The sequence below is a fragment of the Catharus ustulatus genome, chromosome 3 (assembly GCF_009819885.2).
Source record: "Catharus ustulatus isolate bCatUst1 chromosome 3, bCatUst1.pri.v2, whole genome shotgun sequence".
Taxonomy (NCBI): Eukaryota; Metazoa; Chordata; class Aves; order Passeriformes; family Turdidae; genus Catharus; species Catharus ustulatus.
This window is the reverse complement of record NC_046223.1, coordinates 51,562,276-51,578,616: the sequence shown is the minus strand read 5'-3', so window position 1 is coordinate 51,578,616 and position 16,341 is coordinate 51,562,276. Positions and strand designations below refer to the sequence as shown.

The following is a 16,341-nucleotide window of genomic DNA, read 5'->3' as shown; positions in this document are numbered from 1 at the left end:
GCAGAGGCGGGGCCAGCAGTGTGGGGGCGGGCGGCAGAGCCTGAGCCAGCAGGGCGGGGGAGCCCGGGAGAACTGGGGCTAGCAGTGCAGGGGAGCATGGCAGAAGCAGGAAGGCCGGCGGGTGGGGCTGCCTGGCAGCGGGGGAAGCCCAGCATAATCGGGGCCAGCAGCGTGGGGGAGCCCGGCGGTGCGGGGGCCTGCAGTGCCGGCCAGGGCGAGGAAACGCGGCGGCGGTGCAGACGGGAGGGGGCGGCCGGCGAGCGTGGTGGCGGCGGCGGCAGCCCTGCCGGCGGGGCGAGCGAAAGCGGCGCCGCTCGCGAAAGCGCCGCCGCGAGCCGCGAACCGCGAGCCGCGAACCGCGAGCCGCGAACCGCGAGCCGCGAGCCGCGAGCCGCGAGCCGCGAACCGCGAGCCGCGAACCGCGAGCCGCGAAAGCGCCGCCGCGAACCGCGAGCCGCGAGCCGCGAGCCGCGAGCCGCGAACGCGCCGCCGCGAACCGCGAGCCGCGAACCGCGAGCCGCGAGCCGCGAGCCGCGAACCGCGAGCCGCGAGCCGCGAGCCGCGAAAGCGCCGCCGCGAACCGCGAGCCGCGAACCGCGAGCCGCGAACCGCGAGCCGCGAGCCGCGAGCCGCGAACCGCGAGCCGCGAACCGCGAGCCGCGAACCGCGAACGCGCCGCCGCGAACCGCGAGCCGCGAGCCGCGAGCCGCGAACCGCGAGCCGCGAACCGCGAGCCGCGAACCGCGAGCCGCGAACGCGCCGCCGCGAACCGCGAGCCGCGAACCGCGAGCCGCGAGCTGCGAGCCGCGAACGCGCCGCCGCGAACCGCGAGCCGCGAGCCGCGAACCGCGAGCCGCGAGCCGCGAGCCGCGAACCGCGAGCCGCGAGCCGCGAGCCGCGAACCGCGAGCCGCGAAAGCGCCGCCGCGAACCGCGAGCCGCGAACCGCGAGCCGCGAACCGCGAGCCGCGAGCCGCGAGCCGCGAGCCGCGAACCGCGAGCCGCGAACCGCGAGCCGCGAAAGCGCCGCCGCGAGCCGCGAACCGCGAGCCGCGAAAGCGCCGCGGGGCGGGCGCGGCGCGGGGCGGGCGCGGCGCTCGCGAGGCGCGGCGCGGGGCGAGCGAAAGCGGCAGCGGGGCGGACGGCGAGCCCGGCGGCGGCGGCGGCAGCCCTGCCAGCCGGGCGAGCGAACGCGGCAGCGGGGCGGTGCTGACGGGAGAGGGGGGCCAGCGAGCCCGGCGGCGGCGGCAGCACCACCCGGCCAGCCCCGCCGAGCCGTGGCGCTGAGCTGGGCCACCCGGCCCCGTCGGCAACCATGAGCGGGCCGAGCCTGCCTGGCCCCGCCCCGAGCCAGTAAAGCCCGCTATGCCGCGATCCTGTTACTAATTGGCCAATTTGTGAAAGCTGCGCACGGATTCTCGCGACGAACGAAAGTGCGGCTAATATTCGGGGTGCGGCTTATCTATTGACAAAGACAGCAACATTGTCGAGGCACCGGGGGTGCGGCTTATAATCCGTGCGGCTTGTATTCGTGAAACTACTGTAACTTCAGTCCAAGGTTTATAGATCTGTTCTTTAGTGCCCGGAATACAAAAGTTAAAAAGGTTTTTAACTACTAAAACAACCCGACTCTCTGCCCTCTGTGAGCACCATCCCACTCAGTCCATGTCCTCTGGATGCTGGAGATGCTGGTGGTTTAATGTGCAGCCCAGCTGCCAGCCTAGAAAGGGTGTGGCACTCTTGGCCTATATACAGATGTCACATATGACTTGTGGTAAGTGAAAAGATCACCGAGAGTGCCTCTCTTTGTCCCCTGTTCTCTCAGCAATCCTCCCTGCTTCATGGCAGTCAGAACTGGCCTGGCTTCCCTGCCGCTGGCTGGGACTCCACACCGGGGCAGTTTGGTATCAGGAGTGACTAATGGTATCAGGCATGCGCAGAATGGAGAGAGGGGAGAGGAACATGAAGATCAGAAAGAAACCCAGCAGAACCATGGGCACGTTCGTGAGGACCCTTAGAGCTTTGCCATTTCTTGCCTTTGCACGGTGTTGACAACAGGCTGCTGCTCCCCGGGACCTTGTTTGCTGCTTGACCAAGACGGAGATAGCAGTGCTGGAAGGAAAAGTGCAAAGCTGCCACTAGGGAGTCTCTTCTTCATTTAAAGTCTGTTCCTGGCTGCCAGTCACTTGGCCTGAATGGTCATTGCTCCTACTACTGCTGTGTTGCTTGTGGAGCAAACTCCTCCACTTGGCCTTGTTCCTCCTGAGATGGTTTAGCATATTTTCAGACAGGGGAGTGTTGCCGGTGAACTGGGCCCACCTCTCGAAGAGAGGCTCAACGATGTATGTCATGAACCCTGGAGAAACACACAAGGGACAGCTGGTGAGCAACGAGTTAATTCCACAAGTGCACAGTCCCACCAAGTGCCTCCAAAGCACAGAGTAAGGTAAGTGGCAAAAGCCATGATGAGAAATAGCAACAAACTCTCAAACAGACATCAATGCCTTCTGAAATGCACAGCTTTTCACCAGCATACATAACAAAACATGGCTTTATCTGTGTGTGTCACAGCAAACTCTCTGACAGCCAGCAACCCTTTGAGGAGATCTCAGAAAATAAAATAACCAGTGTTTCACACTGGCTGCAGTTTTTTTGCATAGGTATTTTTTATTTTTCCCCTGTGCAAAGACTCCTTTGTCTTTCTGTTGAATATTTGGCTTAGATAGGTTTCTCTTTGAACATTTTAATTTAGAACATATTTTTAACTCTTATGGTATCCACAGCTCTTATTGTTAAAACAACTGGATCAGAGTGGGGCACGAAATGGATAAAAGTTTCTCTTAGAGCTTCTGCCACAGTGAGATAAAGATGAAGAGAATGAAAGTAATACTTACCAATCTGGATGCTTGGTACTGTGTCCTTTTGCTGATTACAAAGGGGGCTTATTTCCAGTTCAAATTTTTGTTCCAGATCACCTGCAAAAAAAGGAAAAAAAAAGAAATTTTTTTCTGTCACTTTTATCTATTCTCCGTACCTGTGCCACACTCTTACAGTGTCTACAAATGTGTGAGGAGTTGAGAATCTTCTACCAATGATGACCATGGTAAATGTCTAAACACTTCATCTTCTGGATTTTTCTTTTTAGGTATAAGAGAAACCAATTATCCATACAAAGAAAAATCTAAGAAAAGAAGAAGATAAGCATTAAATCTGAGCATGTAAGTTTTCCTGAGGACCTTAATTTTTAAAATAGACTCTCATGTGAAAGATTTTTAAGACATTCTAGTTCATTTACTCATTGTTCAAATCTCTTCCTACCAGAAAACTGCAGTATATCAATTTTAGAAGGAATGCATCTTCAGTAGTACTGTAGTGGAAATTGATAGCCTGTTCTTGTGGAAGTGGCTTGTAAAGGGAAGTGTTGGAGCCTGGCAGCCCACACCTGTGGCTGCAGTAACAAACTAATAGGAGCCAAAGCATGGACTCAAGCAATGTTTCAAGTGTCAAGAGCCATGGAGCTCAAGTTAAAAATGTGGAAAAAGGATGAAATTAAAAGTCTGTCTTATTACTGTGCTGTAGCTATGCCTTTGCTGCACTGAGCATATTGTTTTCCTGGGTTGTCCAGGATGTCCCCAGAGAGGCATCTGCACAGGACTGGCTTGAGACTACAAAGTGGTTGGCTGAGCTCACAGCCACCCTCATAGCAGAGTATTTGACTAATTGGACCAGGAGGTTCCCAGTTCAAATCTGGGACTGCCCTGAAGATTCCTGCAAGCAGCTCCTGCCGTGACCAGCCCTGGGGACTGTTTCAAATTGTTGGAAGAAAAACCTGGCTGGGGGATCTGCTCACTCCAGGGCCACCTCAGATTGCTCCTGATGCAGAACTGACCACGTTTGACATCAAGAAGATGCTTATAAACAATCAGTAGAAATTATTCCTTCAGAAATGGTCACACAGGACAGGCTTCTATATATAGTGATGACAGGAGATGTTTTTTATGGAGTTGAAGGTAATCAATAGCAACGACCATGCTGGATTTAAGAATTCAGCAGAAAAACATCTCAGAGGGTGTAATTTGCTCACTGCCATGCAAGACAACAGTCACTTTTTCTGCTGGAGAGACTGAATTCCCACGTGCCTGCAATTACTTCATGCAAAGACTGCTCTGAGCTAAGTTTTGGGTTTTCTTAGAACAAACACTCTCTGTCTGTGAGTGCAACACATTCATCCTTTGTGGTTGTTAGCCTTCCCTACCAGTGTACAATCCTGGTTACTGCATGAGGTACAAGACCTTTCCTGTCTACAATATGGAAGGGAAGTGAGAGTTAACTATGTGCAAGCTAAGATGTGCCACTTCTCTCACACAATAATATTTTGTCCATCTGATTTACTAATAAGGATTTGGTGAGAGCTAGTTAGGAAAAAAACTTTTCTGTAAGAGAGACAGATCTGCTAGTTTAGACAGAATGCTGTATTCAACCCATGAAGAAACATTTTGCTTCAAATTCATTGTTTTTGTTTGAAAGCCCCAAACAGGTTTTGCTATTGTGCTACTGTGCTGCTCAGGTTCTATAGCCCCATATAAAACACTGTGTGCATTTCTAAGCCTTGCCTTTCTTCCCTTTACAGCCTATAATCACTTCTTAAATGTGAGCAGAGTATTTTCAGTCCTAATTGAGTACTTAGAAAGTATAAGGAAAATATTTTTAGCTTCATGAACAATCAAAAGGAACAATTTAGCAAAACTGAGACACAATAACAGTTTCTCATGTTTCCAAACGTGCAGTTTGTCTTATTCTCATCTACGCCTCCAAAAATTTTTGACTAAAAGAAAGTTTCTAACTCCAGTGATATCCCTTTTGTAGGTATTCTGGGAAGAAAATGGTTGACCTGTCTGGCTGAAAGTATATCCACATCTTCTTTCAGAAGTCACTTAATTGACAAAAATAAGATTTGCTTTTGCATGGTAAGAATTTAAAATGACAGTCAAGTTTCTTTTGTTTCAAGTTACAATAAAAGGAACTGCATGAATTAGTTCCTGAGAACTTTCATGGTAGGGAAAACCTTCCAAGCAATTTTAAAACCTCATCAGAGAAACTGATCATTAATGTTGCTTCAACATTAGCCATTTTCTTGAAAGCTTTTTCTTACTACTTCCAGTTTCATATATACAAATCAAGTTTTATTACTTACCCTGTGTTCCTAGCTGTGTCGACTTTTAAAAGACCTGAAAACAAAGTATTTTTCTAGGAAGTGTTTTTGTTAGGAGCTGTTGAAGGCATCAGACACTCCCTGAAATAACTGGATTGTTATTTTATTTACTAACATGTAGTGTAGATGCACCAGAACACTGGAAGATCAGGATCTGAGTCTCTATTAAAATGGTCTTAAAAAAATGTTAAAACTTTGTATCTGTTCCAGAAGTAAGAATAAACCAAGCACTAATTGTGATATTATCTCTCATCTATAGTTAAAATAAAAACACGAGACCTTATGGTTTCTAAATGTTAAATTTAGTGCCAAAAAATACGTTCAAGCCCCATCATTGTGTGCAAGGGGGTAGAGAGGTCTACAAATACACTATAAAGTGATAATGATATCTAAATGCATGCTATTTAATACTGGGGTGTTGTACCACTGAACAGGATTTATACAGCCACTAGTGATAGTCAGAGCACAGTTTCTGTATAACTGTCCCACATAAAATGCTCCTTTTCTCCCTGTGATGCTTCGTATGTCTCATGTTGGGCTAACAAATCTTGAGGGCAGTGGAAAAAGCTTACATTTGTAAGAGTTGAGCTGTCTTTCTCAGCAAGATCCCCCAGTACACTAAAGGTGAGGTTCTGTGCCTCATGAGCTGCATACTGATTATACCTTCGCTACATCTGATTAACTAAACCTGCATCGAGCAAGTTGCTTATGTTGCTTCAAAGGCATGAAAGTCAAAGACATTTCACCAGCTTAAACTGACATTGGCTGAAAATTAACTTGCTGACCTGTTTGTCCTTGTTACAAACTAACTGTACCAGGTACTAGCTCAGATGTGACTTAATTTTGTAGTGCAGAATGTAAAATGAACTAAGAACTTCATTGTGTGCTCTTCCACTTGCCTTCAACTCTCAGGATGCTCTGAACAAAGAATTTAGGAGTGATTAAACTCTGCGGCACCCTGTATTGTAGCACAGCATGACCTTGCCTATGCAGATAGAGCCAAATGGTGTAATTACTGTGTTTCAAAAAAAACCCTGCTTGACTGTGCTCTCTGCAGGGGTCTGAAAACATTTGCAGTAGGTTCTAGCTGAGGTTTGGCTTGCCTGCTTTGGCCCTTTCAATAGCATGCTGGGAAGCGTGTTTGAACCCTTTCTGTGCATTTGCAGGCAGAAGAATGTGTCATATTTGGGAAACAGTGAGGGTAAGGCTCCCATCAGAGTTGTAGTGGGAGCATGAAAAGTGAGACAAAACAGTGCTAGGATTTTGAGGCAGTGTGGCACTGGCACCATTCCAGCTCAGAAACGCTCATGGTGACTGGAGGGGTCTCAGAGAACCCAGCCGTGGGCTTTTCAGCTGAATTCAAGTGCTGAGGCACAGAAAAACCCTCCCTTCCTGCCTGATGCTGGTAGAGGAGCAGAGAAACACTTGTCGCTCTTCTACCCCTTCCCACTTTTCCAATGAGGCAGCACATCTCTGAACAGCTCATTCTCAAGATATTTCAGTTCTACCTCTGACATGTCACACAGAAACCATGGAAAGCAGAGGTAAAAGGGGACTGCTATGAGTTGAGGGCCTGACCTTGCCGGTAAAACTCTTCGCAGACTCGTTCACTCCACTGTTTGCTCAGATCCCAGACCCGGCAAGGGTTGCAAATGTCAGCACACTTGAGTGCAATCTGAAAGCAAGAAGAAAAGTAGTAGTGAGAAAAGAAGTTACTATTTAGCAGTGCTCCAGCAGTAAATCTGCAGTCACGGAACTCCCTGGCCCCACCAGCAGTGCTGGGAAGGGTTAAGCTTACCTTCCATAGACTCAGCCTCACCCAAATGTGCCCTCTGAGGAAAGAGCATTTATTTAAGCTGCAAACAAAACTTTCATTCAGCCCTCCGCTTTACCGTAGTGAGAACAAGAGCAGGGCCACATTCCAAGGCTGCAAAGTGTTTTGGATATTCCTTGCAAGGAATAAGCCAACAAAAGCCTCAGGCTGGCTCCTGCTGACTGCTTGGCTCAGCGTCCATGGCTGCTGACAAGGAAGGGAAGAGCCAAGCTGGTGTATTTGGGCATGATTTCTCTGCGGTCTCAGTGAGTGACCTTGCATCTCACTTCAATTACACTTCATCTTAATGTCTGCATATTTTTGTTTACAAAGCTAAGCACAGGGCTCTCCACACTGCCCCTGGCCTGGTTTCACTTCGTTAACTAGTACTTTTAAGTGCTATGTAGGAGAATGAGTACAGGGGAAAAGATTTTTAAAACCGAGTAACTACTTCAGAAAAGTAAACCATGTAATAGTCTGCCTCTCTTACTGCCTTGGAACAAAATATCATGTGCCTTGTTTCTTCACAGACTGAACACAGTCATTCAGTCTGACAGAAGTCAGAAGTCATTCTGGCACCTGGGACAAAAACATATTTTCTGTAAGAGTTCAGACCTGTGAACCAGCAGAGGGAAATCTTCAAGTCATTTTTCTCTTTGGATTAAGCTGATTAACTTTAATGTTATTGTCTACTGCAAGGACCTTTCAAACTTCCTTTAGCTTACTCCAATCAGTTCTTGATTTTTTTCTTTTCTTCTTCCATAACTAATCCATCAGATAAGTAAATCTTACTATGTCTGTTCCCTTTTTTCTACGTTCCTAGTGCATAAGAAACTTATTTTGCCGTAGCTGAGAGCTGTAATTCCTCTACTTTTGATGCTTGCACAACTTTCTTGCCTCATCAAGAAATAAGGTCAACCTGTGACCCTGCCCTGTACAGTCTGTGCAGGGATCTGGCAGAAGACTGTGTTTGAGGAAGCACAGGTGAGAAGCTACTACATTTCTCACACTGCTGGAGGGGGAAGAATTAACGGATCAGAACTTCTTTCCTTCCAGCTGTCACCTTTCCTGTGACTTTGATGGAAGGAAAATATGTAGGTGTTTGTTTTATGAATGAAAAAGATTACTTCAATTTCTTCATGTATTTAGGAATGAAATTAATGTAATTGCTCCAAAGAAGCAAGTATATGTAGCTACGTTAATGACAATTATGCTTTAAAAGGCAGAGGTTTATTTTGGAGAGTCTGCTAATGACTGCTGCTTAGCTGGAAGAACCAGTGTGAACCTATTTGATTTTTTGAAAAAAGCATGGGTTTTTCATTAGCTGGGCAGATGCACTAGAGAAGCATCTGCTGCCATGGCAACAGCTGTCTCTGCAGAGGCAGTTTCTGAGCATCCATCACAGGAACAGGACTTGGAGACCTGATGTCAGGCTGTCCTGGAAAGAACACCAACAAGGGGGCTCTCCTGCATGGTGACAGAAAATAACACCAGTGGAGGGACATTTGCCCAAAGAGAGAGGGAAACTAAAACTGAAGCATTATCTGGCAAGAGAAGCAGTGTTCTGGAAATAAAATAATTACTTCATTCCTTAGCATTTGACACTCTCCTGTATCTGTTGCATTCACAGCTTTTTAACTCAAGGAAATTACATAAGGAAATACTGGAGGCAACTCATGCTTGCCTGATGTGCCAGAAGGTGGCAGAAGGGAAGTGTTTATGGTAATAGGTAAGGAGAGGCTGATGTCCAGACATGCTACAATATACTACTCTTAACATATACTAGGAAATACTGTGATCTGAAAAATTAATAACAATTTAAAAAAATATTTGAAGTTACCTGAAGCATAAAATGTCTGTCTTGTGCATCCTCCAGCCTCAAATCCTGATTGTCAAGGTGAGATTTTAGACGGATCAAAAACTCATTCTGCCTGTTGATGTCTGTTGCCAAGATCAGGGAGCCCAACTGCTGCTCAATGTCCTGTCTGCAATGAAGGTAAATAAGCCCCTTTAATCATGGAACTATTCAACATTAAGAGCTCAAACCAACCTGCTCTGTATCACTGGAGCTGGCATAAAGCTCCCTCTTTCTTTATGGACCCAGTCTGATCTGTTTGGCCAGTCCACTGAGGTTTGCAGGGTACAACTGTTCTACCTGCCCAAATGGGCTCAACAAGAATAGATAATGTAGAAGAAAAATGCTTGTTGGCACAGGCTGTTCTGAAAGCTTCTGAAAAGTGCTAGGAAAGTACAAAAAAAACAGCATGTTGCATCAAGAAAAATGCTCACGTCTTACTTCAGCTGCTCAGAGCTGAATAGTGAATACTGCAACTTTGAAGTTGCAGTCAAAGTTGTGAAGGTCTAGACTAAAGTCCTTTAACGTTGTTGGTCTGATGCAAAGAATTTCTGGAGCAACATGGAGCTTATTGCTTCCAGGTAACTTGCTTACATTCTTGGTAGGGTCACTTGTGATTTAAAATTTAATACTGCAATCTGTTCAGTCAATCTCCCATCCTTGGTGGGACTAACACAAGTAAAAAGCTAGCAGCAACTTGGCCAAGGTGCTCATGTGGCTGCTCCTTTTTTGCTTTATCCATAAAGACTGAATCACATTCCCTCAGTGAGGTGTGTGGAAGTCTGGAGCAGTCTTGATGCTTCTCGACCAACTCCTTCAATTTCCTGTTTTCAATCACTAAATCTTTCCATATTCAGTTGGTGCTATGTAAAATGAAAAATGCCAACAATTCATCTGAACAAGTCCACTTTTGCTGGACTCCCCATGTTCCTGGTGCTGAGAGTAGCCATTCCTGTGCTGCAGAAGTGGGTAGATCTTAATAGTTCCGCTGTACAACTTCATCTCATGATTTCATAGTGGCACCAAGAAGGGGCAGGAAGTTCAGCCTAATCTGAAGCCAGGGCCTCCTTCCCAGTGTGCTTTTAAGAAGGGAGAAGAAGGCCATGTCCTAGCTTCAGTGATTCTGGTGGACACTTACGTGACCTCCTTGGGCAGGTGGGCGAGCAGCCGTGACTCTCGAAGCATGCCTATGGTAGAGCGCCAGTGGTGGTTCTCCAGCACGGAAACATTCTGGGGAGGAATAACACCAATAAGTGCAAGGATTAGGATGGCATCCATGGTACAGGTATACATATGGATTTGCCATATCACATGATACCCAGAGCTGGTTGGACATGCTGTAACATGAGCCTAAAATGTGTGCTTTTCAGCCACATTTGGATTAGAGTAATTGGTCTAGATTTCTACAGCTAAGGACCTTGTGCTTTTGGGTTTCTTAGCTAAGGTCAGCCCTAGAGGCCTGTTGTACTGCAGTTTTTGAGTCCTGCTGTGAACAGAGGAGCTAATCTCATCTGAGTAGGAGGTAGCTTGCATTCTAACAGATTTATTAACAAACTAATTAAAGCAGGAGTGCAAAATCATATTTTTACCTCCTATTGATTCCAGGCTGACTTTTCAGCCTCCACAGTTTGAATGCAGAGCGGACAAAAAAAAGAAAACTAAACTGCCAAATTTCCCTTTGAGTCACGGAACTAGAAGCTGCCTGCAGCTGTTCAGTGAAAGCAAGAGGAATAGTAGTACTGCTGAGCATTTGCAGGCTTCAGCAACTTTGTCTGCAACAAATTCTGACTCCTCTTTGTTTCCTTGCTTTCAAGTAAGTGGAACCAAAGTTAGGCTGGAAAAAAACTGCTAGGGAGCCAAAACCCAGCTTTCTAGGTTGTCAGTAAATTACAACAAATTTGGTATCTTATGTCTGATGACTTGAAATTACTATCCTAACACACAATGCATTTTCCCATCATCAATTGTTTCGTTCACAGAGTACTTTCTAACACCAAATGCCTCAGAAACGTCACTTGTTCAGAAACCCCTATCATCCGTTCCCTGTTTTGCACAGTTCACAGCTTTTGTAGATGAGCCCTGGATAAGAAAAATAAAACAAAACAAAACAAAACACAACCAAAGCTTTTGAGCAGGCAGCAGAACAAGGACTCCACCTTTTCACTGCCAGCTGGGAAAGTGCGGTCAGAATCCCTCTCTCCAGTCACTGTTAATCTGATCTCTAGCTTCCTCACACACAGTCCCACAGCTCTGAGGTGTTGCTGCCTTTCCCATGGCACATGATGTGCAACTTCCACTTTTCCATGAGGGACTGAGCAGTATTTTCTCCCTAAGTCTTCCCCATCTTCTTTTGTAGTCCTATCATATCTAGTAACTGTTGAAACACTAAACATTGCCAGTAACGAAGATCCAATTTGCTTTTTGATCATCTTGCCTAGTGCAAAGGTGAGAGTACAAATTGGATTGACTTCCTATCACAGTACTCTGCAGTGCTTTTTGTTGCTTCTGAATGCACACAAACAATGCTGCTTTGGTACTTCTCTGGTTTTGTCTGCTTGTTTCCCTTACAGAAATCACAGATTCTGGGGAAAAAAAACCAAAGTAAACCAACCCCAAAATTTTAAAACCAGTTGCTTTTCTTAAGAAGAGCTGATGGATTCAGACCTCAACATCAGTTATGCAATGTAGAAATTACTTCTGACAGCAATTCTGTTCATTTGCCAACTTAAATATCCCTTTTCTCCTTTTGCCTAAATATATCAGGATGGACTTTTGCAACCCGACACTCTGACCATAAAAATAAGACAATGTAATAGGACATAATAACAAATTTTGTTTTGTTTTGTTTTCAACTACCCAGTCACAGAGGTGAATACTGGTCCCAAGAGTACCCCCAGGCCACAGGCTGCCATCTTCCTACTAAACTGGACCTACCTGACTGTCACCTTTGGCTTTTGGGAAGGCTTACACTTATTTAAGACAGTGTCTGTGTGCAGAGTTTCCTGTCACCCTGGTCTGACTGCATCCTTGAAACAATGCAACCAGGGAAATCCCACTTGGAACACCCCAGATCCCCACATCCCTTCCAGCATGGCAGCCTTACTTGCTGTGAGGAGCTACTTCAGCAGCACCTGCCTCAAACAGAATTACACTCCATGGATGCAGCTGCTCCTTGGCCATACTGAAGGTCAGAACAGGGCTGAGGCATCTCAGACCTTTCCTGCATCCAATTAGTAGTTACTCATAGGAAAAAGCAAACTCAAGTAGTCACCTCAGAGTATTTCTACTTCTAAGTTTCTGCTCTTTGCCCACTGCTGTAGAGGGAACTTAAACGGACACTGCTGCACTGATTCGTTTCCCACACTAAAACTATAGGGAGAAGGGAAAAGGAAAGGTCATGTTAACAAGCAACAACTGAGCATGAAGTCATATGACTCTCCTCTTAAATGGTAAGGAGCCAGAATCCCTGAAGAGGAGGCCAGCAATTAGTAGAGTCAGCTATTCCACCTAGGAGCACACTACTGCTTTATTAAGACTAATTGCCATGAGCTATCTGATTACCCAGGCTGGTGGGAGACAACCCATGCAGGGAAAGTCTCCGTGCTGGCTTGCAGACTGGGACTCTCAGCTCTGCTTCACATGGTGTTTTAGTTTTTTAGAAAAGCATGAGTGCTGCAGCTTTGCTTTAAAGGCTGCACTTGTAGGAAGCAGCTGTCACATTTACAGCTCAAGCCCAGTAGATTGCTATTACAGAGACTTCAGGACTATGACTGTTTATTTTACTTAGGCTACCACAGTATTTCCAATCTGTTACTTTGAGCTATTTGAACCACTGCATTCAACATACACATTTGAAAAAGAACTTGAAGAGAGGGAGACTTGCTACTAACTAGGTGCAGAGCAAACTTCAATTTTAACTCAAAAAGGGGATCAGAATTTCTTTCAATCTCTTCAATCTAGTCTTACTCATTGAGCAGTTGGTTTAACTACATAATGTTAAATAGTCAAAAATGACACTTATAATTAGAAACATTGCTTTTAAGGAAGACTGCAAAGGAGAACTGTTTTTACTCATGCCCAAAATGTACCTTCCTATTTCCAGCTTATCTACATGTATACTAAAGTTGTAAAGTATCCTTTCTGAAACCTGTTTTGTACTACAGATGTCTTATGTGATCTATTCACACTTCTAAACTTTCACCCTTCCTTTAAAAGCCGGACAATGTAAGTTATATGTAAAGTCTGCATCATGTTACAAGGAATGCTGCTGTGCTCCTCAGAGGAAAATTAAGTGACCTCCAGACCACTAGAGTCCCCTTCTGTCCTTGTAATGCTGGTGATTTCAGTGAACTGCTTTTATTTTTGTTGAAAATTATGGTGCATACAATCACGTGCAATAGACTCTAGGGGAAATTACCCTACAGATTATGAAACAAAGTGTCTTGTATCACAAAATACGGATTTAGTATGAAAAGAAATATTGAAAGCTCTGAAGTCCTTGGATGTCTTCCTGAAATATGACTCTTCTCACATACATACTTCAGAAGCTGTCAAACAATTTACATCTTTGTCAAAAACTGACCTAACTCATTTTGTAAAACCTTTTCTTCCAAATGTAAATGTAAGGTTCTAATTTAAATGTCAAGAGACATTTAAAAGCACAGAAATGCCATACATGGATAAATCCACTGTCTCAAAGACAGATGACTGCCAGCTCTGTTAAAACTTACTTTCATTTGATCCTTTTTCTGATTAATCCCAGCAGTTCTGTGGCTCTGCTACTTAAAAAACAAAAACCTAAGAATTTTCTTTCAGTTTCAAGCACATTTTAAAAAACATGTTTTAAAGACTATTCACCAAATTTAAATTTTTGACTAAAAATGTTCTCAGCTGTTGCAGTCAGGTAGATAAATTATAAAAGAAGGGCCTCAAAAACAGGCCTTGCTCTCTGCTAAATTAATAGCTAGCTTGTTACTTCTATGTGCAGCTAAGTGGCTTGCAAGTTCCCATGTGAAAACAATCTTAAGCATGAAAACAATTAACACAACAAGCTATTCTGGTAAGAGAACCATTTGCACCTCCAATAAACAAGAAATCTGTCTCATGGGAATCAGTGAACAAAATATGTAAACTAACCAAGAATAGAGACATTTGATAGACAAATAAAATACCTTTTACTAACCAATGGATAAATTGGCAAGAAAATTATTAACCGATTAGAGTTGCACATAAGTTCTGCAAGAACTGTGTAAAATAAATTGCGTGAATAAAAAATGAACTTTTCCCGCATGAAGAAAATGGAGTCTCAGCTGATTTATTACAACATTCAGCAAAACTTTTTTCCAGGAGTTATTTTTATTGGCATCCATATACTGTATACTACTAAAATCTTTGGAAACAATGTGGGATCATTTTCAGTTAAAATAACTCAAACTTGCCAGTGAATGTCCTTAAGTGGGGTACTTCAGATCTCATTTGCTGTTGAAAGATTGCATTTTTTGCTTTGTCACTGCCTTTTCTAACCAACATTTGTAGTATATTCAAACCCAAATAACTGAGCAAAAACCACTTCTCCAAGATACTAATATTTTAGCTGTATGTCTTTCAGATTAGTCTAATTTTTCAACCTAATTATAAAGTACTATTCGCCAGTATTAATTTGAGAAGGAATTGTCTGTACCTTTTCAAAAGATGAGGCATTCTGTGGAATGGCTCTACTCACTCTTCAAAACACCATTACCATTCCCTCCTCACTCAGCTGGCCTGACATTCTGGTCCAAGACTGCACCAGAAACATATGGGTATGACATAATAAGCTGTATCAGCTTATGATGAGGCCAGTCACAAAGTTTTCAGTGTTTGAGCATCACTGTGCCTTGGCTGGGGCTCCTACAGTACAGCCCACTCCCATGTCTGAGGGCAGGACAGTTGCATCAATACACAATCCACTTCTTATAGGAAAACCCAAATTTTGCTTATGTAGGGTAGAAAAAGAGAGTCTCATCAAGTAGTAAGCACATCACAGCAATCTCTCAATTTGCTGAGTATGCGTTTGTAGCTATTAGTGAGTCTTCTTCAGGTAGATTAATTTTTAACGTGGGATATTCTGTTTCTGACAACCTCCACAAAGGCTGAAATTTATTCTTCCAAAGTGGCTGGAAAGCAGCCCAGTGGGAGCGCTGGTCGACAGCTACTGAACATGAGCCAACATGTGCCCAGGTGGCCAAGCAGAATGTTACTGTAAGTGTCTACAACCTTTCCTTTGGTTTCATCTGTCTTCTATTTTTTTTTAATGCTGTGTTGATTAAGTGTTTAATTTTACTACAGCCATATGAAGCAAAGGTTTCTTTAAATGCAATACTAATTTAGAGCATGCCTGCTGCTTACTTGCTCACTGAAAGAACATGAAATTTTGTCACAATTTAAAATCTCCTAGCCATAGTTCCTCATCCCAGATGATCTACAGCAGAAACAACCCAGGCAACTGATCTGCCTTAAATGTTCTCAAAAAAATCTGACATTCCCACCTCCTTTCCTGTATCAGCTTTGCTGTAAGAAATGACACCCAGTGAGGTGCTTGATTGAAATTGTCCAGACTCCTAAGTGCAAGATGACTTGACACGCATGATCTCACTGCCAGATTCTGGCATTAAAAGTTCACTGCAAATTGCTTAAACTCTCCTTGACTGCATTATACACATTAGCAACTCGATGAGCAGTTTTACCTGGTACAAGCTGGCAAGGTGGTGTTTAGTTTTAATCAGAAAGGGTTGGTTGACCCCTGGGTGATCCACATCATGAGCTGCAGCAGCGAGCAGTCCGAGCATGATGTCCGATGGGGTGAGGAAGTTGGCAAGCTGAATCATCACACACATTAATCACAACAAGAACATGAACGGTAAACACTTTTTGGAAAATAAACAAACCAGCTGACATCATGGCATTGCTTGGGTTTGTAGGCATTTCTACACAAATGTCAAGTATAAATTTTGTGAACAACATTTTTAAGGTAAATGTTGAACATACATCTATAAAGATATTAGACTACATAATCATCTTTTATTACAGTTTGTATTTTCCATCTCTTTGTCATTCATGGCAATATAAGGATTGTTGTAATAGAAGTGTTTGAGCATAGTCTCAAACATTTAGTTTAAAAACCAAACAGGTAGGCTGGTAGGCTGGCATATGTTAGTATCCATTGTAAGAGCTCTGTCTCTCCAAGTATTTAGTAATATTAACAAAAGATCAGGCTTCAATTTTCCAGCACAGCACTGTATTATAAAATGCAAAGTTTATCAATTTCTGAAATTTCAGCCTTGGCTGTTAAATATCTACCTCAGTTCAAGTATATATATGTTTTATTAGAGGTCATAATTTCCCTTTCTGACTTCAAACATCCAAGCTGGAAAACCTGTTCAGATTTTTTTCTGCTACAGGGCTCATTTAGAAGCAAAAAAAG

General features: G+C 44.3%; 1 protein-coding gene across 3 annotated transcripts in view; it reads right to left on the bottom strand.

Moving 5' to 3' along the window:
- Positions 1 to 1,547: 1,547 nt before the first annotated feature.
- The window catches only part of PDE7B (phosphodiesterase 7B), a 167,135-nt gene continuing 152,341 nt past the window's right edge, over positions 1,548 to 16,341 (bottom strand). For all 3 annotated transcript variants that reach the window (XM_033054217.1, XM_033054218.1, XM_033054216.1), the window contains 6 exons: positions 15,605 to 15,736; positions 10,018 to 10,109; positions 8,865 to 9,009; positions 6,790 to 6,886; positions 2,894 to 2,974; positions 1,548 to 2,355 (listed from right to left, as the gene is read on the bottom strand). In XM_033054217.1, the coding sequence (XP_032910108.1) occupies positions 2,138 to 2,355; positions 2,894 to 2,974; positions 6,790 to 6,886; positions 8,865 to 9,009; positions 10,018 to 10,109; positions 15,605 to 15,736 (765 nt within the window). In that variant the 3' untranslated portion in view covers positions 1,548 to 2,137. The remainder of the gene's footprint in view (positions 2,356 to 2,893; positions 2,975 to 6,789; positions 6,887 to 8,864; positions 9,010 to 10,017; positions 10,110 to 15,604; positions 15,737 to 16,341) is intronic.